The following is a 27,149-nucleotide window of genomic DNA, read 5'->3' as shown; positions in this document are numbered from 1 at the left end:
GAAAGCACAAATTTTAAGAGAATATTTCCATTTCTTGATTGTTTAACATGTGCCCTAAGGGCACAAGATAACATGACCCTTAAAATATAAGTCCAAATAACTGTTTAAACCACCAATTTTTGTTTCCATAAAGTCACTATCTAAAATCAATTCCAAGTTAATTTTTTTAACTCTTTATTTGTATTTTACATGTGTCAGTTAGTACTAAGATACAACAAGCACCAAGTTATTCAAATGAGGTTATTTTTTTAAATGCAGTCACAGGACTCTTGTTGCAGAACACTGCGATTGGTGTCTATAATAAATAATGTAACTGAATCTCACCAGTTTTTTTTCCTTGTTTGGTTGTTAATTTGAATTGAAGTCAATATTTATATTTCAAATTTGAAAAAGAGTACAATTTAGACTTCAACTATAGTTACTATACCCTAAGCAGTAACACTCTTGAATATGGGATATATATAGCTTACAACATATGCCCCACATATTGTTCAATATTATGCTACGTATAGTACTATAGTAGCATTTGAATAAATCAACCAAATTAATTAAGCATCGTTTTAGTTTAGTTATGCAGTATAGAAAATTGATTTTTTAGTTATACATGAATTATCTTTTGGTTAAAAGTGAGAAAATTGATTTTTTTAGTTGTACATGAATTATCTTTTGGTTAAAAAAGATTTAATGTAAACTAAGTAATGTTTGAGTACATTAATTATCTTCAATTAGAATCAACTTTCATTTTAGAAGCAAAGTTAAGCTTTTGTCAGTAATTTGAAGCTAAAAATAATGTTTAGAAGCATAATAAACATATGAGCCTTAATATAACTGGATCTAAGACTTGTTGATTTATCAAAATATTATGAATACCTAGATTCATGGTTAAAATTTTTTATAGTAATCTTGAAATGTAAAGAAAGTGAGACCGGTAACAAGCACTCGTTGGTTTGTGTTTCTTCCTCGACCTAAACTCCTTAATATATTAGATAATTTTCAAAGAAAAATGATATTTGTACGACTATTTTAAATAAACTTTTGAACATCTCTCATCTAAGTGAGACGGGTTCTAATCATTTAAGACAATATTATTGTAAATAATGTGAAAATTATTAACATTTCAAAATAATATAATCCCTAAGATGAGATCATCTAAAAAACACATCTTAGATTATCTAAATGAAATTACAGATTGGTCACTATAAATAATAATTCAAACTATGTTATGTCACAACAATATTCTAAGAAATCTTTTGAATATCCCGCCTCATGAACAAATATTGCTTCATAAAGGAAAAATTTGCAACTATAGTAATAAGTTTGGTGTAATTGCAACTAATTAATGCAAAAAATGGCATGTAATTAGTTAGCTCCATTTGAACTTAGTTCTTTTTATGCTTAGACTGTTAACTTTTCCTTATCAACTCATTATAATCTAATTCAAAAGTTCAAGTTATGTCTTTTTCTTCTAGTGGTCAAGCAAATAGAGAGAAAACATAAAAGAGGAAATTGATCTTAAATATCATTGTGACCAAAATAATCAATGAATTTTAGCTTATAGATAGATATATGGGTCACAATATATAACTAAATATAGATCACCAACCCTTTTCCCTTGTCACATTAGTCTTCAAGTAAATAACAACAACATAACCAAGCCAAATGCTTTCAACATCTCTTTCAGTCACTATCTATAAAATTTGAATTTGAATTCAATTTTTAAGGAAATAGTATTAGTGTAGGTTTGAATGTGACATGCAGTTTTGACAAATGGCAGCTTGTGCATAGACTCTACATATACTACACATTTGCATGAATTAATATATGATGGTCCCAAATTATAATATCTGACTCCGGCAAAATATATATATATATATATATATATATATATATATGAGGAGGGATCCATTGACTCCAAGAGTAAGTTTATTGACTTACTCCAAATCACCACCATTCATTTCTTTTTAATCTAACGCTTTATGATTCATTTAATTATCACTAATGTGGTCCTCTCTTGAATCTCCTTCTTCATCAGTTGTCACTCATCCAGATTAATATTTCCCATCATCCAGGACTACAAGACCATCATCATCTACCAACGGATCTCAATTCATTCATATTCCTATTGCAAGAAATTTCAACGATTTTTTATTACAGTAGTGTTATTGAAGATCCCCCAAATGATTTGAATTAGGGTTCTCAATGTGTTCCAATAAAGATCCCCCAGCCAATTCATATTCACGAGGAGCCACTATCTTACTTATTCTTGAAAATTGGAGGTTAAACAATCTAAAACATTAAATTGTATCTAAATTAAAGAAGAGACTATTGGCCGCTAGGGAATGAAGGGGGAGAACAATAACCAAAATCCGTTCAAAAACAAAGATGTTTTTTTTGACAAAAAAAAAAACAAAGATGTTTGTTACAACCAACATCAATCACATCCCTAAAAATATTCCCCTTTATTCTTTGTAAATGATTGCAGGAGGGAAGTTAGAAGAAGAAAAAAACCAACGTAAATATTCCCTTTTTTTTTTTTTTGGTGGAAAACGTAAATATTCCCTTTATTCTTTGATAATCACTAGAATTCATGAATGGTATGGGTGATGATAACATCAAAAACTGAGTGAAACGATACATGGGAGGATGGATTTTTCATCAGTTGCAGGAAGCAAACAAAGGAATAGAAGAGAAATAGTGTGGGAGAACATAAATTAGGGGTTCACGTGTGTTGGTTAATGATTAATTTGAAGCATTAGATTAAAACAAAATGAAGGGATAAGATTTGGAGTAAGTCAATAAACTTACTCTTGGAGTCAATGGATCCCTCCTCTATATATATATATATATATGTATGTATGTATGTAAATTTAAATTATATAGTGACATTTGTACCCAAAAAAATTATATAGTGACATATTATGCTAGCACAAGTGACCAAGAGAGACAAAGTAGAGGGTCAAAACTTTATGAAAAAGTAATAATATACCTAGTTAGCTATGACTAGAAAATACAATGTATGAGAATATTTAAAAAATCTTAACTGGATTTGAAGGATTGTACAGGGATACTCATATATACTATTGCCCTAGTTACTTTCAGACAATGATAATAAAACCTGAAGCAGGAAGATTTTGTTGTTCCTTGTATTTTTGTGGTCACTGATTAGGTTGTAGAATGACATATCTTGTTATCTTGTGCCCAAGTGGCCATATAGTACTTCTGTTGATTTTTGTTTTCTTTATAGACATTTTTTACCGCAAGATCTAATATGGACCACCTTAATCTATAGTGTTCCACAAATTGGGATATCTAAACAATATATTCTTATTATTAAGTCATTTCATTGTTTTGAATTTAGATATCCATATCCCCAATTATTTTTGAAAGATTTTATAGATAAATACTTATTTTTCTAAGTTATATATATCTCCTTCAAATTAAACTCCACACCCAAAATCATTGCAACCAATGAAGCACTTGAGCTATACCTTTGGACTAGGTCAAAGTTTTTAATTCGAGGTTATAACTTTTTGAAATTTAAAAACTTAAAGTGATGATATTTCTCTTCAACAAAAAAAGAAGTAATTATTATTAGGGTTAATAGTGTTTTTCACCCCTGTAATATAGGCCATTTCCGGTTTTCGCCCCTGTAAAAATTTCGGTTTGATTTATGCCCTTGTAAAAATTTTTTTCTTCCGGAAAACACCCCTCCCCCCTCCAACTCAGCAGATTCGCTGACGTGGTTTTTTTTTTTCTTTTCATTTTTTATTTTTTTTAATGCCACGTGTAAAAAAAAAATTCCAGGTCAGATTTTTTTTAAAAAAATAAAAAAAATAATAAAATATTCAGTTTTTTTTCCAGAAAATTAAAAAAATCGAAAAAAAATTTATAAAAAATAAAAAAAATCCAAAAAATCGAAAAATAATTTATAAAAAATAAAAAAATCCAAAAAATTATAAAAATAAAAAAGTTTTTTTCAAAAAATTTAAAAAATCGAAAAAAAATTTAAAAAAATAAAAAATCCAAAAAATCATAAAAACATTCAGTTTTTTTAAAAAATTGAAATATAAAAAAACAGAAAAATAGTCATATTTTTTTTCCAAAAAATTTTAAAACCGGAAAAAAAATTAGATTTTTTTGAAAAATTTAAAAATTAGAAAAAACCTATTAAGATTGTATTTGGAAATTTAAAAAATTAGAAAATATAATCAGATTTTTTTAAAATTAAAAAGATTTTTAAAAATTCTGGAATTTAATTTTCAAAATACAAAAAAAGTAAATTTTCAAAATTAAAAAAAGGTCAGATTTTTTATAAAACATTCTGGAAAAAAAATTAATTTTTAAAAATCTGAATACAAATTTAGAGGTTTTTATAAAAGTCATGGAAATTCCATTTTTCCTATAATTAAGCTCTTCCTTAGAGGAGGTAGAAATCATAAATCATAAATCTCATAAAATCTTTTCACGACGATGGCAAAACCCTCTGATATTATTTGAGAATAAAAAGTCTTACTATAGCCCCAAAATGGATTTTTGTTAGAATCATTAGGCAAAAAAAATAATTTTTGGAATGAAATGATTTTTTTCGCAATATTTTATTAAAATTGTGGTATAAGATTTTCGAATAAAAAATCTGAATTTTTCTATATTTGTATTCAGATTTTTTAAATTTTTTTTCCAGAATGTTTTATAAAAAATCTGACCTTTTTTTTTAATTTTGAAAATTTACTTTTTTTGTATTTTGAAAATTAAATTCCAGAATTTTTAAAATTTTTTTTAATTTTAAAAAAATCTGATAATATTTTCTGATTTTTTAAATTTCCAAAAACAATCTTAATAGGTTTTTTCTAATTTTTAGTTTTTTTTTTTTTGCGGTTTTAAAATTTTTTGGAAAAAAAATATGACTATTTTTCTTTTTTTTATATTTCGATTTTTAAAATTTTTTAAAAAAACTGAATGTTTTTATGATTTTTTGGATATTTTATTTTTTAAAAATTATTTTCGATTTTTTAAATTTTTTTAAAAAAACTTTTTTATTTTTATGATTTTTTTATAAATTATTTTTCGATTTTTAAAATTTTTTGAAAAAAACTTTTTTATTTTTATGATATTTTGGATTTTTTATAGATTTTTTAAATTTTCTAGAAAAAAAACTGAATATTTTATTATTTTTTGGATTTTTTTTATTTTTTAAAATTTATTTTTAAATATTTTTTTTAAAAAAAATCTGACCTGGAATTTTTTTTTTACACGTGGCATTAAAAAAATAAAAAATGAAAAAAAAGCCACGTCAGCGAATCTGCTGAGTTGGAGGGGGGAGGGGTGTTTTCCGGATTTTTTTTTTTTTACAAGGGCATAAATCAAACCGGAATTTTTACAGGGGCGAAAACCGGAAATGGCCTATATTACAGGGGTGAAAAACACTATTAACCCTTATTATTATTATCAGTATAATAAACAAGCTTGCTGTGTAATTAGCATTTTTAAGGTATAACTTTTCATTTGTTAAATACTTTTAAGGTATAGCATTTTTAATTTAGACCAACTTGGGTGCAAGTTAGTAAACATACATGGACTTGGTAACTTACACCAATTCAGTGGGTCTGAATTAACAAGTACTAATTTTAAGACAGGAAAGTACTAGTAATAATAACTAAATATTTGTGATATACACATTATGGTGTAATTTGTTTATTTACAACAGCTAAAAATGATGGATGTAAATTAACGAATCCCAATAATTTTCAAATTGTTACTCCGGAAGTATACTTTTAAATGCCTATTTTCTTCAATATAACATACATCTATAAATCTATAAGTATACTTTCAGATTTTATCTTCTAAAATTGCTCAAAAACTATTCCAGCGGTAGTTAACTGCCGTTGTACACTTTTTCAAGTGGTTCAATCATTTTTTTAAGTTAGTTTAACCAATCTTAAAAGTGTCAAATGACAGTTAGCTGTCACTGAAAAAGCCGAACGAGAACGACAATTAACCGTCAATGTGGTAGTTTTTGAGCAATTTCAAAAATGACAAGAGTAACCTTCAAAAAGTTGGGGTATTCAAGAGGAAGGTTGCTTTTTTGACATTCAAAATGTCCTAAGGACACAAGTAAAAGACCAAAAAACCCAACGGCAGTTAACTGCCGCTGGTTTTCTAGTTATAACCCAACGGTAGTTAACTACCGTTGGAGGTATTTTAGTAATTTACTTGTGTTATACAAAACTTCTGAATGTCGAAAAAGCAATTGTCATTCAAGAGCCTGAAGCCTTATTTGACAGCAGCAAAAGCCCATGTTAGAATATCCTAGGGCACAACTACAAGTACCCCCATTTTCGTAGTACACCTAAATTCACTCAAAAATTATTGTCTCTATCTTAAGCATTTGGATCTTTCATGTTTGAATTCAACATGAAAGGATTATGTTAGTGATCTCATAATAAAAATTAATTGGAAACTTTAAACTTAAAAAAGATAACCAATAAATTTGGATGGTGATTTTTTTATCGGAAATTTGGATGGTGAAATCATGATATTTTCCCCTCATGTTAAAATTATAGACAATGCATAAAAATATGCAAGGTCCGGGGTTCGAACCCCGGACACCACAAAAAAAAAATTATAGATCCAAATCCACATTCGTGTACACTTTTTACTATTCGAAAATAAATTTCTTAAAAACTTTTGTTCTCTATTCTAGAGAGGTATAAAGGCAATAATGGAATATCACATTCCATGTTTTCATGTAAATCTGAGTCGTCACAATCAAAGAACCATAAATAAAGGTTTAAATAAAGGATTGGTGACAGATTAAATTTATGATTAAATCTGAGACAGCAGAATCATATAATCAATAATCACAGTTCAACATATATAATTAGATTAAGGATAAGAGCAAAAGTAAGAATGAAATGGGTTGCCTAGAATCAATGTGAAATTAAAAAGTCATAACCTATAGTTTCTTGAATGTTTGGAATACCTTTATTGAATGTTTGATCTGATATTCATTTGAATTTGAATTTGGTTTCTTGAATGAATTCAAGTTCAACAGTGGAGGTTTGCCCCCATTAACAGTAAATTGAATATTCTAAAAAAAAGTTAACGGAAAATTTAAAAGTGTTAATAGCAAGGGAGGTGTTTGTCTATATTTAAAGGAAAACTTTGAAGGTGAGAAAAACACAAGAAGGGGGGTTGAATTGTGTTTTGAAAAATTCTTCGTTTCTCCTAAAAACTGAACACACTGATCAGAAGCTAAGTGATACATTCAAACCATAATTATACCCCACTACCTCATGTTTTTCGGCCAGTGTAAAATTTCATCGGGTGAAAGTCAATTCGAGAGAAATTCGCTACAAATTGTCTCGCTACAAATAGCATTGCTCTTCTCACTTAATCAATATATTTACTAGTCTTTTCACCTTAGAAGCCACTAGTAAAAAAAAAAAAATCCATAACCCTTGCTAGATGCAAGTGATATTGATAGAATCTGAACAAAAACATACATATATTGCACAATCCTACTAATTTCTTTTAATTATTCTTCATATTTCATCTTCAGCTTCATTCTCCTGCTCGTTTGGAACTTCAGCTGCCTTAGATGTAGCTTTTTCATCTATCTTCTTTTGAAGTTGAACTCTCAATTTCTCAATTTCAACTTCAAGCTTTTTAAAATCAGCTTCTTTCTGCTTTTCAATTTCATCCATGGCAATCAGTGCTGCATTCACTAACTTCAACTGCTGGTTTAGAGGTTTATTAATATTAAAGAACTCAAATATAAACAAAGAAACTAAAAGTATTAAACTTAAATATAAAACAATTCAAGAAAAAACTTGCCGCGGGTTGTAAATCAGACACGGTCTTCGCAGTTCTCACGAGCTTTTCAATATGAGCAATAGTAGTTTTAGGCTTCATTTTCTGTTGGTGATATAATAAATATTATTAAAGAACTCAAAATATGGACAAAGAGACTAAAATTATTTGCTGCAGCCCCCATAAACTTTGTTAACATTTCATGAAAAACCTTGCCTTGGGTTCTGTAGAAACTTCGTGAGTCACACGGAAAACACGAGGGAAGCGGCGGTAGCCGGGTGGAGCCATTTGCGGTTTTGAGATGTGGAAGATCGGGGGAGAGACTCAACTGCAGAGGCAAAAATGAAACAATAAAATTGCGAAAACCCTAGGGGAGCAACATTGAATAAGAAAATGAAAACCCTAAACCCCAAAACAAGAAGATTCAAATGAATATTTGGAGCAATTAATCATAGATACAAAGACAAAAGGAGAGACATAATACTAATCAACTAGAATTGACAAAAGAAAGAAGAAGAATGAAAATCAAATCAAAATACCATCCATACTTTCTGAGTGAGTGCATAAAGCAACTATGAACACGAAAATCGGCCAACAAGAAATTATCAAAATTAGCGAACCTTAGAGAGACAACAGTGTGTGTTTTTATTTTGTGGTGGCCGGGGTTTGAACCTGGACCTTGCATATACTATACATTGTTCATAGCAACCGAGCTAACAGTCAACATGTGTGTTTATATATACATGGGATGTTTCAAATAAGAAGTGATTTTAAAAAGAGAAATAAGGAGGTTAAATATCGGCCATTAGATTAAATAAACAGTTTGGATTAAATTTTAACTTAGGAAAATTACACTCACCTCCCTTGAGCTCTATGAACATAGCACTAACACACCCTCTAGTTTTAAAACTTGCACTAACCGCCCTTAAGTTTTCCTCAAATCTACAAACACCTCCACTGCTATTAACTCTGTTACTTTTTCCGTTGTTATTTTTTCATAGATGTTTATAAACGTGTTTTTGTTTGCATGTTTTCACTATTATGCCGCTAAATTGATTTCTAATGACAATGACAATGAAATTTTGATTTGATTAACTTAATAAAATATAATTTCAATTAAGAAAGTAAGCATCAAAGAATCATAAATAAAGGTTTAAATAAAGGATTGGTGACAGATTAAATTTATGATTAAATCTGAGACAGCAGAATCATATAATCAATAATCACAGTTCAATATATATAATTAGATTAAGGATAAGAGCAAAAGTAAGAATGAAATGGGTTGCCTAGAATCAATGTGAAATTAAAAAGTCATAACCTATAGTTTCTTGAATGTTTGGAATACCTTTATTGAATGTTTGATCTGATATTCATTTGAATTTGAATTTGGTTTCTTGAATGAATTCAAGTTCAACAGTGGAGGTTTGCCCCCATTAACAGTAAATTGAATATTCTAAAAAAAAGTTAACGGAAAATTTAAAAGTGTTAATAGCAAGGGAGGTGTTTGTCTATATTTAAAGGAAAACTTTGAAGGTGAGAAAAACACAAGAAGGGGGGTTGAATTGTGTTTTGAAAAATTCTTCGTTTCTCCTAAAAACTGAACACACTGAATGTAATATCTTATTACAATTGCTCAAGCACACAGCAAGAGACTTCCTTTGCTCAAACACACTTTGCAAGAGTCTTCCTATGCTCAAGAACACAATCAAGAGACTTCTATGCTCAAGCACAACTGCAAGAGACTTCTAGACAAACAAGATTACAAAGAATAATGTTTGAAGTTGAACACTTGATATACAATCAGAGGTGCTCACAATACAATCAGATACAGACTCTAAGACTAAAGAATTTCTAAGATAAGAACTTTGAGAAACAGAAATTCTAAGTGAATGCAGAACAATTTCAGCAGAGTTTTGGCGCTTGTAAATTGTAGTAGAGTCGTATGCCAAACTCTAAGTCTTCACTCCTTTATATAGAGGTGTGAAAGAGACGTTGTGAAATTGCCAGCACATCAAAAGAGTCGTTGTTGAAGCTTGATCTTTCACCAATGATCTTTTGCCTGATTTGGTTGTTGTCCTATGAAGAACCAATTTGAAATCCATTCCCATTGTGAAGGAACATCTTTGCAGGCATAACCGTATTCTGGAGCTGTTTTCTTGTCTTGTAGCGCAGACACAAAACAGAGTAGTGGAGAAGGTGGTTGTACAATTCGTACAGAGTACAATGTCAACGCTTTCGTTTCTTTTGCAAGAAGATACCTTCAAACACCTTTGAAATGACCGTTGCAAGGTTTCACTAGTCTTCTGTTGTCTTTAGATGAATTTCGATCCATGAAACAACTCTTGAATCCTTGAATTTCGCAAATCCAGTTGATCTTCAGCTTCTGGTGAAATGGCTTCTGATGAGGCAGCTTCTGATGATGTAGCTTCTGATGACGTGACGCTTCAGGACCTCTAGTCTTCAGGAGCACTTTGACTTCAGTAGCGCTTTGGTCTTCAGGAGCACTTTTCCTTCAGGAGCGCTTTAGTCTTCAAGAGCACTTTGCCTTCAGTAGCGCTTTGGTCTTCAGGAGCACTTTTCCTCTTTTCCTTCAGGAGCGCTTTAGTCTTCAAGAGCACTTTGCCTTCAGGAGCATCTAAGCTTCAATTTCGTTGATTTCTTTTGCTCTTTATTTGCTCATTCAGAATCTTTGTATGATATAAATTTTTAAATATGGTCCTGTACACTTGAACAAATATTAGCTAGTCCAATTTACAATTTTTAATACCTTGTTATCATCAAAACTCTTTAAGGTTCATTGTTAAACACATTTTGTTCCAACAAACTTAAGGGAGGCTAATGTAACTTTCTCTCTAACTCTCTTCTCGGTGCTAGGAATACATGCACAGTTAACCGTATATTCCAAAACGGTGGATTTGTTTCATAATATCAGAAAATGTTTTTACCGTGTATTCGTAGCGGCAAGAAGAGAGTTAGAGATAGATATTTGCAATGAGAAGATTTATGCAATGAGAAGTGAATGGAAAGAGAAGAGAGGGAGGTTGTTCAACTTCTTCAACCAGAAGAATGGGAATAGTCTGTACGTGGGAGAGAAAGAAGGAAAAGTACCTGAGTTTAGGAGAGAATGTTAGTTGAGTGTTTCAAGTTAAAATCTAATCCGAACCTTTTATTTAATCTAATGGTTGATATTTAACCTACTTACTCCAATAATGGTTGATATTTAACCTACTTACTCCATGAATTTGTATATATTTATTGTCTCTTTAGAGTTCGCCAATTTTGATAACCTCTTGTTCGCCGAGTTTTGTGTTCATAGTTGCTTTATTCACTCAGAAGGTATATATATGGTGGTATTTTGATTTTCATTCTTTGTCAATTCCAGTTCATTATTATTAGGTCTCTCTTTTTGCCTTTTAATCTACCATTCGAAATATTCATTCGAATCTTCTCTTTTTTGGGGGTTTAGGGTTTTCATTTTCTTAATCCACGCTTCTTCTCTAGGGTTTGCGATTTTCATTCGTCTTTCTTTTTTAATAGCCTTTGAATCTGTTCCTCTGCAGTTGAGTCTCTCTCTCTCTCTCTCTTGCAATCTTCCACAAATGACTGTGAAGAAGAGATCTAGGAAACTTACTTGGTACGTTAAAAAACCGCAATATACCGGCAAAAAGAGATCTGGTCCAAAGTCCGGCAGTTATGTCAACGTCATTTCTGAAGAATACGAGGTATGATTTTTGTATTCAAACAATTTTTAGTTTCTTTGTCCATTTTTTAGCTCTTTAATATTATTTATTTTCTATACCTGCAGCACTTAATGTGGGAAACCAGGCATGATCGAGTGATTGATGGAATTCGTACACGCATGAATGAGCCGGATGCTATTTTAGATCTTGAGGCAAGTTTGTTTTTCTCTAACGATGTTTTTGATAGTTTCTATGTTCATATTTGACTTCTTTACTATTCATTCATTATACTCTAAATCACCAGATCTCGAAGCTGGATTGTGCGCTGAAATCCAAGGCTGAGTTTAAAGACGAGATTGACGATGACCGTAAAGAACTTAAAAGTCTGAAAAAGAAAATAAAAAAGATGGATACTGAATTTCGAAAGCAGGCAGCTAAAGTATGTTAAATATTATGTTACGTTTTATCATCAAGTTATAGTGAACCAAGCTCTTGAATCTTGGTCTATCCCTGTCTTGTTATTCTGAACTATTTGTAAAAATCGCATAATTTAAGGTAATTATATGTGTCGGTGTCAGTGTTGGACGTGCTTAGCATACACATGCATACATACATACATACATACATGTTGCTCCTTTTAGTATTATTATCATCAAATTAAATTTGGGTTTTCACAATTTTATTCTTTCATTTTAACTCTGCAGTTGAAATGCCACTCAAAACTGCAAATGGGTCCATTCCTTTACCTGAGCTTCGAGCGCTACGAGCACTTCCCTCGCGTTTGCCGTGTGATTCACGATGCCTGTACAAAACCTAGGGCAAGTTTTTTCATGAAATGTTAACAATGTTTATGGGGGCTGGGGCAATGCTTTTAGTTTCTTTCTCCATATTTTGAGTTATTGAATGATATTTATCTCTATACCACCAGCAGAAAATGAACCCTACAACTGTTATTGCTCATATTGAAAAGCTCCTGAGAACTGCGGACACTGTGTCTGATTTACAACCCGCGGCAAGTTCTTTATATTTAAGTTTCATACTTTTAGTTTCTTTGTTTATATTGGAGTTCTTTAATATTAATTAACCTCTAAACCAGCAGTTGAAGTTGGCGAATGCAGCGCTGACTGCCCTGGATGAAATTGAAAAGCTGAAAGAAGCTGATTTTAAAAGGGATGAAGTTGAAATTAAGAAACTGAGAGTTCAACTTCAAAAGAAGATAGATGAAAAAGCTGCATCTAAGGCAGCTGAAGTTCCAAACCAGCAGGAGTACCAAGCTTAAGATGAAAGAACATTAAATGAGATGAGCAATATGAAGATGTCACGTGTACTATTGATTTTTAGGAAGTCATTTGTTTATAATAAATAGAGATAGAAATTGTGACTTTTTTTTATTATTTTTATGTTATTTTATATTTTTGGATGTCCAAATTTGTCCCGGTGATCTTATTCTTAAACTAGTGAAACCACGTTTACTATTACTTGTATAACATGAAAAATGATGCAAAGTTGTTGATTTTTCATGTATTTTCTGGATTTTCTCACGTTTTCTCAATGTTTCTGAAATGGAAAGACGCGTTGATGTGTTAGGGAGAATAAAGTCTCGGCACGACCTTTTTTAGGCAAGAGTGGATGGCGAAATGCATAGCTAAAAGAGGTGAGAAAAGGCACAACCACAACATGCTCTAGAGTCATATCCCCGAGGCACGTATGGTGCAACTGGCTTGTCTTTGTACGCAAACCATTTGGTCAGGATCATTTGGGAGGGAGATATACATTTTAAATCATTTCAGTTCTTCTTTCCATTTTAGTTTACAATTTAGTTTCATAGTTTATATTTCTATTAATTTATTCTTATTTTTCTAGTTCCGAAACACATTGAAATTTGTCAAGAAATGGAAATAAGATCACCATTCTGAAGACTATAGATGAAATGTGATTGATGTTGCAGTTCTAACACATCAAATGTAAGTATTTTGAGTTAGAGTATTCATATGGTCTTGTGTGATATCGATGCCTTTCAACAATAATAATGTATGTTGGGATTATACTTCGTTAACCATTGTCTAACATTCTCCTGATTGATTATATGATTCTAGGTTTTGTATTATACCTTCACATGTCTCTCTTTGTATGTTTTTGTGTTCGAAAAACAACGAGAGATATATCTTACTTAACTAGTATAGTGACCCGTGCCAAGCACGGGAAATAAAAAACTTTTTTGATCATATTTATAGATTTTATGTTATGTTATCTTAAAGATATAAATGTAGTTATAATTTAAATTTGACATGGAAAAAAAATATCATTTTAATTTTGTATATATTTTGAAATATCTAAACATTGTAGATAACGATTAAAGTATTTGGAATTTTATTTTTGTAGTGAAAAGTATTTGGATTTACACTTATACTGATTATTTGTAGTATAAGATGTACTCAGTGTTAAACTTAGCATATGTAATATTTTTGCAAAAATACGCCGACGTACTGTATATTATTATTTGTTGACATAATGTATTTTATTAATCATAAAAACTAAAAAATTTGTATTTTTTTATATAATAGTCAGTGTCAGATGTATACATCTAGTCTGTGAATGCAAACGTTAAATTTTTTACAGGTGTGTATAGATATAGTTTGGGCTACAGAAACGACGATTGTTATTTGTTTTTATTTTTATAAAAACAATGGTCTAATGTAAATATTGTATTTTAGTGTAACAATGATGTAAAAAAAAAAAGTTCCGCGTATTGTTATACCTGAAAGTGCATCAATTAAAAGTCAATGGCAGGAGGATCTGCTTATATAGAAATTGCATGTCCCTTAATGACCAGTACGCCTTACAAAGAAATTAAAAAAAAACGACTTCCAAATAATACACAACTTTAGTTTTATAAATTATAGCAACAACAATTCTAAAACATAACCAATGATCATATTTTTTGAAAAACTTCATGATACACAACATTTGTGGTCTCCTTGCAAACATTATTATCTTCATCCACTCGATAAAGATAAACTCCCACTCGAGATAAAGATTGACCCTGACTTTTATTTATTGTCATTGCAAAACAAAGCGTCAATGGAAATTGCCTGCGCCTAAATTTGAAGGGTAGTTCTGGATCACTCGGAATAAGATTCATCCTGGGAATGAATACCCTGGTACCTGCCCTTTTTCCTGTAATTATGGTAGCAGCTATCGTGCTCTTCCCTAGATGTGTAACTATTAGCCTCGTACAATTACACAATCCATTGGCCTGATCGATGTTTCTCATCAGCATAACTGGGCATCCAATTCCGATTTTTCAACCTGTGATTTGGAATTCCATAGCTCTTAATACCATTAAGAAATTTTGTTGTGAACCACTTGCTCTAGATATCAGAATTTTCCCCCGATCGACAAACAGAATCATAGCTTAAATACTCTTTATCTTCACCTTGAATCAGTGACATCATATATTCGTTAACATGCTCAACTGAATCAAGCGTTGGTGCGAGTATTCCCCTTTCTTGGAAAAATAGCGGATCACCGAGGTTATCATTCAAATCGGGATACACAAAGTCTATAAGTGACATCAACGGATTTGTTGTGTCTGATATGAGCAAATCTTCAGGAATTTCTACCTTCATTTCAGCATTCTCATCTGAAGCGTCGTTTCCGTCTCCAATTGAGAGTATCCACTTGCTAAAATTAGCAATTTCTTTCTGCTCTGCATGTACCGAAGATTAGCCATGGCAATGGGGCGGGGTGGGGACGGGTTTTACCTTCCCTATCCCCATCTCCATCCCCGATTCCCATATACTTACCCGTTACCCTGCCCATACCCAACGGGGATAAGAACTTGAATCCCATCCCCGTCCTGATGGGTTCGGGTATCCCATCCCCGTACCTGATAGGGCCAAACCGCAAGTGCACGGCCTATCGAAGTAATAGTAGTAAGTAGAGTATCGTTCCGCTAGGGAGTTGGTCAATCCAATTAGCTTTTAGAAATTGATTAGAAGGGAAAGAAATAAGAAGTTGGAGAGTGCAGTTTTTGAAGGTAAATAACAGTAATATTAAAAAGCCTTGGGATCATTGGTTTATCATAATAACGAATCTTTTCACAAGCAAGCCTTAAACTTATAATTAAACGTTAATCCTAATTACTAAGGACAAGTTTCTCTTTAGCATATCACAGCTCCTCTCGAAGTCAGTGAGTGTATCCCTCCAACAACCACACCTATTCTCATGGGTGATTGCCTTTGGGACCCTTGAAGATCGAAACTTTATGTGTCCCAAGGTTTGCTAGACTATTCTCATGTTTCGCAAACCTTGTCTAAATTCACTTGTTCGGATATCAAAGCTCCGCGTTCGCTTTATGAATTGATATCTGTGATGATGAATTAACCATTATCAAACCCTCCGCGTTCGCTTCCACAGTTTGATAATAATTAATTCATGTTAAAACGGTGAATTTAGATTAGGAATTAGGGCAACAATTAATTAAGGGTTAAGACTTGGCTTGATCCGGATTACGTCATTAGACTTCTCCAACGATCCCAAGACAAAGAAGTCTACTCACTCATGTTCATCGTAGACATGGGGGAAGAAGAGAGAATGCGATAAAAGTAAATTGCAAAGAAGAAAGTAAAACGAAATAAAGACTTTATTGAAAATAGCGATTGAAATAAACAAAGTAAAAGATGATTGTTTATGGTGGAGAGCTACTCTATTTATAGCTTTACAATTGACTTAGAAACTAAGCAACTAAAAGGATAAAACGGTAAAGCCGCAACAGGGTAACTTGGCCTTGAAGAAAAAGCAGCAAAAGTGGTTTCTGGGACGGGCACGGCCGTGCCACATATTGGCACGGGCCGTGCCAAGCTTCTGAGTTTGGGGGAATATATTTTTGCCCCGTATCTTCGTATTCTTGCGCTGTATTTGTTCCAGTCCTCTTTCTTTTGCTCCAAGACACCTTCCACCATATATTTATTCCTAAAATAAAATAAAACATAATTTGAAGTAAAATATTCTAATATAAAATAAAATGCAATAAAACTAAATCAAATCTAAAATAAAACTAAACTAAATAAGGCAATAAATTATACTATCTATGACTCATCAAACTCCCCCACACTTGAATCTTTGCTTGTCCTCAAGCAAAAGGCAGCAAACATAGCAGCAACAAAGATTGATTTATGGCAATATTAAGAACATAAGTCTCAAAGAAAGGTTTTGTTCCAAGTACACTAATTACAATTTCAAATACTTCTCATGAACCTATTCTACCCAACATCAAGTCTCAAGTGAGTGTGTGTGTGCAGTCCAACCCTTTTCTTGCTCCTGTATAAGACAGATATTATGAGGAATAGGTTCTATCCTTAGTGCTAAAGTAACCGAGAAAAGTCCTTTCTTCATTTCATATAAGAGTGATGGGAATTTGAGTTAAAATTTAATTTAGATTAATTTAACAATTAAGCACAAGGGGCTGCAGATGCTTAGGGGCTATCTATCCTCATAGGAAGTCTTTTTGGATGTAATTGTCCTTTCCTCCTAGATTCAAAATCACCCTAAGTAGTGCTGCAAAATTTTATCATCTCCGCGTAGGAAGTCTTTTTGGAGAGGGTGTCCTTTCCCCCTAGCATTGATGAATTTGTTTTCCTCATTTGAGGGATTTGGAACTTAAGTTCAATTAGGGAGTCACCACCACAATTAGGAAGTTAGGGATTGTCCTTTCCCCCACATGTTGGTGCCATTCTCCCGCCCCATTTAACATTTAACAAATTAAAAAGAATATAACAATTAAGAACAATTTGATTAATTTTCCCACACAAACTTATACTACTTTTACTCTTAAGACTTTAAAGGGTCTAAGTTAACACTAAAGATAGAACGTGTTCCTTAAAATACCTATTCATACATTTACTCAAGGATTGCAACCGGGTGCTTTTCTCATTGGAGAATTTTCACAATAAAACAAGATATGGGTATAGCAAGAACATAAGAAACACAAGAAACTACTTTTATGTACAAGAAACAACCTTTAGAGAAAGAGACAAAACAAAAAAATTTCATGCCATATTTACATTAAAAACAAGCTACTCGTCATGCCTCTTGCTACAAAAACAAAACAAAAGAATAAAGTTCAAGGGAGTTTGGACACTACGACTCTAGACACTTTATTAGCCCCCCCCCCCCCCCCCCCCCCCCACACTTAGGGGAAGCATTGTCCTCAATGATTCAAAAGAAAAAGAAATTAAAAGAAGAAGAAGAAGAAGTAGAGGAGAAGAAGGAGTAGAAGAAGAGGAGTAGAGAGAGAAAAGAAGGGAAGAGAGGAAGAGGAAAGCTCACATGTTATTGAGGTCCATAAGGAGGACCTTGAAGTTGGAGGTGTTGCATCATCCGACGGAGCATCTCATTATTTTCATCATTGACACGGTTGCCCCTTTGAACTTCATTGCGAAGGCCGGAGATCTCAACACCTTGCCTTTGTTGCTCGGTGCTCATCCTCTCGATTTCATTGTGAATCCATGTCCATCTTTGATTCTCATTAAGCTCACCGGATTCATGGCCATGGTGCCCCTCTTGGTGCAAGTTAGCACCTTCTCCTTCATCATGGTGCAAGTTAGCACCTTCTCCCTCTTCATCATCTTGCTCACCAAGAACCTGCACATCATTAACATACAACCAATTTTCTTCCACCTCGGTGGTAGTCCGAGATGGGTTAGGCAATAAAAACACGATTGGCATATTTAGCTTAAGTTGGTAATGGAGCGGTGGACGATGTTTGATAAAATTCATAGCAATAAGGGTTTCTATGTTAAGCCTATTGTTTCCCTCAATTGGTTTGATCCCTTCATCTTCACCCACTCCAAAACATCTAGCTATATATGTAATGATTCCACCTACCACTATGTCTCCTCTACCGGCCGGTCTAGTACCGACAAAGTCTAGGTAATCAATCAAATAAAAACAAGTATTGACGGGGTGGTTGTGGAGCATTGCCCATAGCATGAACAATTCATCGGTTCTAGTGTTTCCTAGCTCGGTTCTACCCCAAATAGTGCAAGCCATTACCCTTTGGAGGTACCTAAGTACGGGGTTGTGGATGTTGCTAGCTTTGTTGGCTCTAGGAACATAGTTGGAAATGCCGGTGATGCGTGTCCAAAAGGCAGCTGGGTCATAGTTATCCGGTTTTAGGCTAGGATCCCAATGATCGTGAATATATCCTTCATTTGCAAAACCTAAGGCTTCACAAAAGTGTTGAAGTGACATGTCATAATCAATATTCATTAACCGGAAAACAACTCTATGGTTAGGGTTATCAAAATTCAACTTATCTTTAGTGAAAACAATTGAGCTTAAAAATTCATAAGTGAAGTTTTCATAACCCCTCATAGGTTTCAGCAAATCAGTCCAACCTAACTTTCCTATCAACCTAGAGACATCATCAAACAGTTCTAGCACATCTAAAGTATTGGGATCAGGATAACGAGAAGGATGCAAGTGTTTAGAGATTAGAATTTTATACCTGTCCCGTTGCTTGTTGTTTTTGAACTGGATCCCATGATTTTTCACTTGGGCTTGCTTCTTTGGGGGAGGTCCTCCTTGAGAGCTTGCTGGTTCTTTACCACTTCTTCTTGAAGCCATTGACCCGTGTTGGAATTGGTTTTGAAGTTTTAGGGTTTGGGAAGATTTTTGGTGGAAAGGATTGGTTTAGGGTTGGGGTTGATGCTTAAGGAAGGTTTGTTGGTTTGGATATGGAGATTGGTTAAGTTTTTGTGGTGTTTGGGTTAGGTTTTGAAAGATTAGGGTTTTGGTGAATTATGGGTTTGAATGGATGAAGGATGTTTTTGATTGGTGGTTTTTGTTTGGGATGAAGTTTGTGATTGATTGGTGATAGAATTGAGTGGTTTGGTGAAGAATTGAGGGAGATATGAAGGTTTGAAGGTTATGGAGGTTTAGAGAGAAGTTTGAAGGTAGAGAGAGGTTTGTGTTTTGAGAATGAGGAAGAAGAAGAGAAAAAATTTGTGATATAGGGTACAAGAGGTCGGGCACGGCCGTGCCACCCTTGGCACGGGCCGTGCCAACATTCTGACTTCAATGGCCCTTTTTTTTCTTAAAAACTTGGCACGGCCGTGCCATACCTAGCACGGGCCGTGCCACCTTTCTGGTCCTGGGGCTTCAAAATTTTTCCATCTTTTCGAATCAACTCGGACAATTACCTACAAAACATCTTAGAACAAAGAAAAACAAAACAAAAGCAGTAAAATGTGTGGGTTGCCTCCCACGAAGCGCTCTTTTAATGTCATTAGCTTGACGGTTAGAAAGAGTCCTTAGAATGGATCAAAGATATCATATTGTGTAGATGACGCTATAAAACGTTCTGTCACAACATGATCGTTAAGCATGCAACAAGAGTAAAGAGCGGGACCTTTCATAACGTTTTCCAACTCGAATCCTACCATCTTATCACTCACTTGAAAGACTATCCTACCAAGTTTAACATCAATGAGAGCTCCTGCAGTTGCAAGGAAAGGTCTACCTAGGATTATGGGGACGTCATCGTCCTCTTCAATGTCAACGACTACAAAATCAGTTGGGATGTATATCCCTTCTATCTTAACAGGTATGTCCTCGACAAATCCTACAAGTTTCATGGTAGAACGATCAACAATTTTTAATTCCATCTCGGTAGGTTTCAACTCTCCTATCCCTATCCTTTTAAGAAGAGACAAAGGCAGCAAACTAACACTAGCTCCTAAGTCACATAAGGCTCTGTTTATGGTTTCATTCCCAATTTCACATGGTATGGCAAAGCTACCTGGATCTCTAAGCTTAGGGGGTGCTTCTTGGATGATTGTACTAGTTTCCTCAGCCAAGGCTATTGTCTCATTATGCTCTATAGCCCTTTTCTTTGAAAAAATTTCCTTTAAAAACTTGGCGTATAGAGGCATCCTAGACAAAGCTTCAGCAAAGGGAAGTTTAATGCAAATCTTCCTAAGTATGTTAACAAATTTTTCAAACTTACCCTCTAGTTTAAGCTTTTCAGGATTTAAGGGGGATGGAGTTTTGTTTTCTTCAAGTGGTTTAGCTTCTTCTATCGCGACTTTATCACCTAAGGGCTTGACATTTTCTTTCCCAATGTTTTTAACCTTAGCAAAAGTTTCGCCTAACTTACTACCCCTAAAAGATATGACATTAACTTGGGCTTTGGGATTGGCTTCGGTTTGACCAGGAAAGACTCCCGGTGTTTGGGAAGATGTAGCCATTTGTTGGGCTATTTGGGCGATTTGTGTTTCAAGCATTTTAGAGTGAGTAGCAATAGAATCAACCTTGGTATTGAGCTTGGAAAGAGAATCATTCAGAAATCCAGTTTGGTTTTTGAGTTCTTGAAGTTGTTTGTTTTGGTTGGCAATAGAGTTTTCCAACAAAATTTCCAAATTGGATTTTTGAGTGAATCTTTGGTTGTTTGCATAACCGGGTGGTGCTACTTGTCCATAGGGATTTTGATTTTTATAAAAATTTTGATTTTGTCTCATCCCTTGGTTGTATTGAGCATAGTTCATTTGCTCAACACCGTTAATAGCACTACCTAGTTGGCAATCAACACCAGCATGACCAGTTATACCACATATTTCACAAGAAGGAGTAGAAGCAGAATTGATAGCACTAACATTGAATTTTTCAAGTTTTTCAGTTAGTGTATCAATTTTAGAAGCAAGGTGATCATAGTTAGAGACTTCGTGTATACCTGCCTCCTTTTTGGAGGGTGAAGAACTAGAGATGGCTCTCTCGTCGGTCCATTTGTAATGATTCTGAGCCATGTCTTCAATTAGGGCATACGCCTCCGTGTAGTTCTTGTTCATAAGTGTTCCACCTGCAGCTGCATCAATAGACATCTTAGTGGTATAAGACAAGCCATTATAAAAAGTGTGGACTATAAGCCACTTCTCTAGGCCATGGTGGGGACAAAGTCTTAGCATTTCCTTGAAACGCTCCCACGCATCATAGAGAGATTCCCCATCTTTTTGGTTGAACCGCGTGATTTGGTCTCTAAGTTTAGCGGTTTTAGATGGTGGAAAGAAACGGGCAAGGAATGCTTGCCTCATCTGATCCCATGAAGTAATGGAACCGACTTCGAGGGAATGGAACCAAGCGCTAGCTCTATCCCTTAAGGAAAAGGGAAAGAGATGAAGTCTTACGGCCTCTTGGTTCTCCTTCATGGTTCCACTAATTCGTAGGAAAACAGAGATGTGAAGATTGGGATCCTCAGTGGGGGATCCCGAGAATTGGTTTTGCTGCACCAAGTTAAGTAGGGCAGGCTTGATTTCAAAGTTGTCATCCTCAACCGTTGGGTACACAATAACAGCTTGTGGCTCAGCCGTAGACGGCGTTGCATACTCTTTGAGAGTGCGATTGGCCATGGCAGTGTTATTTTGTGCGTCTCTCTTTCGTCTATGCAAATACCTTTCGATCTCGTTGATTATTACAACTCGATTTCTAGTTTTTCGCATAAAAAAAATGAGAACCCAAGAAGTTAATAATGACAGAAAAATAAAAAGTTAAAAATAAAAATAAAAAGAAAAGAGAAAGAAGAAGAAAATTCTAATCACTAAGAAAAAGCTAATTAAATTAGTTAACTCCCCGGCAACGGCGCCAAAAACTTGATAGGGCCAAACCGCAAGTGCACGGCCTATCGAAGTAATAGTAGTAAGTAGAGTATCGTTCCGCTAGGGAGTTGGTCAATCCAATTAGCTTTTAGAAATTGATTAGAAGGGAAAGAAATAAGAAGTTGGAGAGTGCAGTTTTTGAAGGTAAATAACAGTAATATTAAAAAGCCTTGGGATCATTGGTTTATCATAATAACGAATCTTTTCACAAGCAAGCCTTAAACTTATAATTAAACGTTAATCCTAATTACTAAGGACAAGTTTCTCTTTAGCATATCACAGCTCCTCTCGAAGTCAGTGAGTGTATCCCTCCAACAACCACACCTATTCTCATGGGTGATTGCCTTTGGGACCCTTGAAGATCGAAACTTTATGTGTCCCAAGGTTTGCTAGACTATTCTCATGTTTCGCAAACCTTGTCTAAATTCACTTGTTCGGATATCAAAGCTCCGCGTTCGCTTTATGAATTGATATCTGTGATGATGAATTAACCATTATCAAACCCTCCACGTTCGCTTCCACAGTTTGATAATAATTAATTCATGTTAAAACGGTGAATTTAGATTAGGAATTAGGGCAACAATTAATTAAGGGTTAAGATTTGGCTTGATCCGGATTACGTCATTAGACTTCTCCAACGATCCCAAGACAAAGAAGTCTACTCACTCATGTTCATCGTAGACATGGGGGAAGAAGAGAGAATGCGATAAAAGTAAATTGCAAAGAAGAAAGTAAAACGAAATAAAGACTTTATTGAAAATAGCGATTGAAATAAACAAAGTAAAAGATGATTGTTTATGGTGGAGAGCTACTCTATTTATAGCTTTACAATTGACTTAGAAACTAAGCAACTAAAAGGATAAAACGGTAAAGCCGCAACAGGGTAACTTGGCCTTGAAGAAAAAGCAGCAAAAGTGGTTTCTGGGACGGGCACGGCCGTGCCACATATTGGCACGGGCCGTGCCAAGCTTCTGAGTTTGGGGGAATATATTTTTGCCCCGTATCTTCGTATTCTTGCGCTGTATTTGTTCCAGTCCTCTTTCTTTTGCTCCAAGACACCTTCCACCATATATTTATTCCTAAAATAAAATAAAACATAATTTGAAGTAAAATATTCTAATATAAAATAAAATGCAATAAAACTAAATCAAATCTAAAATAAAACTAAACTAAATAAGGCAATAAATTATACTATCTATGACTCATCAGTACCCGTAGTGAATCATTTTTTAATAAAAAAAGGTTCCTTTTTCCAACATCAATGGCAATAATGGACAGCATTATGTTCCCTTTGTGAGCAACGTTGACTGATTGAGAGAGAACCCAGAAAAATGTCGTCTGACAATGACATTTGTCATTTGGACTGGAGTGAAATGATCTAGAGTTGTGCTTGTATTTATGTAAAAAGGGTAAAAAAAAAGTAATTTTTTATATTTGGGACGGGTATGGGTATGGGTTCGGGGTGGGTAAATATAACCCCGTTACCCGTCCCATACCCGTGTTTTGAAATCGGGGAAAACCCAAACCCATACCCAACCCCAGTCAAAGCGGAGAAAACCTGTCAAATCGGGGAGGGTATTGTTTTATCTTGGTTTTCGGGTGTCAAACATTGATTACGTTTGAACCTTTTAAACCGGTGATATCTTATTTTTTCTTGGGAAGGGAAAAAGTAAGCAAAACCCTTGAGAATCGAGGTCCGGGAGTTGTTTTCGCTACGGGAAGGTGTTAGGCACCCCTAACGACTATAGTAACCTATAGGAACCGTCTTTAATTTCTACGCGCGCGCTTTGTTTTTAAGTGCTATTTTGAAATGTTATTTACACCTAAAGTTTGCTAAATGAAGAATTGGAGGGAGAAGAATGTTTTTGGACTTTTATTTTAGTTGAATTGAAGGAATTTTGTTCCTTGCCTACGTACCCGTTTAAGGGATCAAATCCACCGTAGTTCTCTCTCAAAAAATGTTTTTGTTTTTGTTGATTGATTTTAAGTTTGAAAATGGAGTTTGAAGAATAGAAAGAGGCCTCAAGGGCATGAGATTAGGAAATAGTGAGGTTGAATTAGTGAATTGCAAAATATGGTCAAAGTTTGATTATTTTCATTGAAGTTTGATTAAGAAAATGGAAAAGAAAATACAATGGGATGTTGGATCCCAAGGTTTATTTGGAAAAGCTTTAAGTGAAGTTGTTCACATTTGTTTGAAAAATTGGTTTTCTCTAAGTATAAGTCCTAGGCATTCATCTAAACATACAATCCTAAGCATACATCTAAACATGCATATTCTAGCTATGGTGGTGTGTGTGCATGTGTCGGTGCTTGTGTCGGTGTACATCATTAGAGTCCATTGTCCTTTACATCATACCCTAGATACATTCTATGGCCTCTTTGCCAAGAAAATTAAAGTGCATCAAGGAAGAATATTACAAGAATTCCTAAGTGTTTACATTCTAATTTTGGTACAAATTAAGTTGCAAGAAAGAAATAGAGATGAATATAGGATGAAATGGAGATGCTTATGAAATGATGAAACATGAAATGAAAGGAGTTAGTAGGACATGACAATATCAAAGCTATCATAACAAAAGTAAGAAAATTAACATAAAAAACAAGCAAAAACAATGCAAAATAGGCCTAAAGATTCATCAATAATGCAAGGCTTGAACAAGACCTATAATCCTCATATTTTAACAAGTTCCCAAAGAGTTTTATTTCAGTCCCAACACAAGAATTAATAGGACCTATCAAGCCAAGCTTCCTAGCATATTTTTAGGCATATTTTCCACTTTATCTCCACAAACAATTATTTACATGACTTATAAAACAAGAAACTAACAAATCAAACTCCAAAAACAGTAAAGAACAGCACCAAATCATAGGCATACACATTGTAAATTCTCATATCAAGGGTCAATATACCATAGCAAGATTTTGGGATCAAGAACATGCAAGAATTTCACAAAAAAATTAACAAAAAAGTAACATAAAATCACAAGAAAACCTCACATATATTTTTCCCAATTTTAATATGCAACAATTATCACAAAAATACCACAAAACTATTAAGAAATATGTATGAAAATTTTTGGAGTTTTTAGAGAATTTTTAACCACAAAAAACATGTAAATTTCACAATTTTTAACAAAAATAGCAAACAATTGAAAAGAAAACACCACACATTTTTTAACCAAGATTCAACATATGACAATATCACAAAAATATCAAGAAAATGATTAAGAACACATAGGAATTTTTTGGGAATTTTTTAAAGGGTTTTTGAACATGCAGGGGTGCAATTAGCAAAAAAAATCAGTACAACACGCAGGGAAGGGGGGGGGCGCATAGCAAACTGAAAAAAATGAGCAAAAAACGTTGGGCCTAGCACTGGGTATGGGTAAGGTCCATGGGTTATGGGCATGGAGCATGGGTTGAATGTAATTAACACACAAACATGTGAGCACAAAGAAAAGAAACACAGTTTCCTCTCCTTCCTATCTTCTTCTTCGCGTGACCTTCCCTCCCTATACACCTTCTCTTTTAGCAATTTTCCGGCGGCGGTTGGCCGGCCAAGGGTGGCGGCGCCGCCGCCTGAACTTGTTTTTTTTGTGTTATTTTCTTACTTTTGTTATGATAGCTTTGATATTGTCATGTCCTACTAACTCCTTTCATTTCATGTTTCATCATTTCATAAGCATCTCCATTTCATCCTATATTCATCTCTATTTCTTTCTTGCAACTTAATTTGTACCAAAATTAGAATGTAAACACTTAGGAATTCTTGTAATATTCTTCCTTGATGCACTTTAATTTTCTTGGCAAAGAGGCCATAGAATGTATCTAGGGTATGATGTAAAGGACAATGGACTCTAATGATGTACACCGACACAAGCACCGACACATGCACACACACCACCATAGCTAGAATATGCATGTTTAGATGTATGCTTAGGATTGTATGTTTAGATGAATGCCTAGGACTTATACTTAGAGAAAACCAATTTTTCAAACAAATGTGAACAACTTCACTTAAAGCTTTTCCAAATAAACCTTGGGATCCAACATCCCATTGTATTTTCTTTTCCATTTTCTTAATCAAACTTCAATGAAAATAATCAAACTTTGACCATATTTTGCAATTCACTAATTCAACCTCACTATTTCCTAATCTCATGCCCTTGAGGCCTCTTTCTATTCTTCAAACTCCATTTTCAAACTTAAAATCAATCAACAAAAACAAAAACATTTTTTGAGAGAGAACTACGGTGGATTTGATCCCTTAAACGGGTACGTAGGCAAGGAACAAAATTCCTTCAATTCAACTAAAATAAAAGTCCAAAAACATTCTTCTCCCTCCAATTCTTCATTTAGCAAACTTTAGGTGTAAATAACATTTCAAAATAGCACTTAAAAACAAAGCGCGCGCGTAGAAATTAAAGACGGTTCCTATAGGTTACTATAGTCGTTAGGGGTGCCTAACACCTTCCCGTAGCGAAAACAACTCCCGGACCTCGATTCTCAAGGGTTTTGCTTACTTTTTCCCTTCCCAAGAAAAAATAAGATATCACCGGTTTAAAAGGTTCAAACGTAATCAATGTTTGACACCCGAAAACCAAGATAAAACAGCTGGCGACTTCACTGGGGAATTCGAGAGTTACGCCTAGTCTTTATTTCCACGCTTGCGCTTGTATTTTTACTTGCTTCTTTTACTTGCTTTCCTATGTGAATAAATGTTTAAATTCTTGCAAACGTGTGGGGTGAGAATATCAAAAGTCCTGCACCCGGGCTGAGTGAACTTAGGATTTAGGAGGGATATAATCGACAATTCATTCCGGGGGTTGCCTCGTGTTTTGGATTATGCGATCAATCCCACATAGCTGAGGCATTTTGGAGGTGATGTTGTCGGCGCGAGTCGTCGCGTTTAGGCACTTTGCTTCTAATTGTTCTATGACGCTATGAACCATAGATAACCAAACCCATCCATGGCCATTTTCTAGGACGTAGTGCGGAGGCTAAA

The 27,149-nt window shown here is 34.1% G+C and overlaps 1 protein-coding gene and 1 non-coding gene across 2 annotated transcripts in view; both read left to right on the top strand.

Moving 5' to 3' along the window:
- The first annotated feature begins 11,249 nt into the window (after positions 1 to 11,249).
- The window catches only part of LOC146918436 (uncharacterized), a 55,004-nt gene continuing 39,104 nt past the window's right edge, over positions 11,250 to 27,149 (top strand). The window contains exons 1-3 of the mRNA XM_085720084.1: positions 11,250 to 11,531; positions 11,615 to 11,701; positions 11,794 to 11,928. Of these exons, the coding sequence (XP_085576210.1) occupies positions 11,409 to 11,531; positions 11,615 to 11,701; positions 11,794 to 11,928 (345 nt within the window). The 5' untranslated portion in view covers positions 11,250 to 11,408. The remainder of the gene's footprint in view (positions 11,532 to 11,614; positions 11,702 to 11,793; positions 11,929 to 27,149) is intronic.
- LOC146918437 (small nucleolar RNA R71) lies at positions 21,426 to 21,532 on the top strand. The gene has a single exon (XR_015017013.1). It is a non-coding gene; the product is annotated as a small nucleolar RNA R71 (small nucleolar RNA).

This window comes from Medicago sativa, chromosome 6 (genome assembly GCF_051527215.1).
Source record: "Medicago sativa cultivar Bolivia chromosome 6, Bolivia_mono, whole genome shotgun sequence".
Taxonomy (NCBI): Eukaryota; Viridiplantae; Streptophyta; class Magnoliopsida; order Fabales; family Fabaceae; genus Medicago; species Medicago sativa.
The sequence above is the reverse complement of the archived record's forward strand: the minus strand, read 5'-3'. Positions and strand labels throughout refer to the sequence as shown.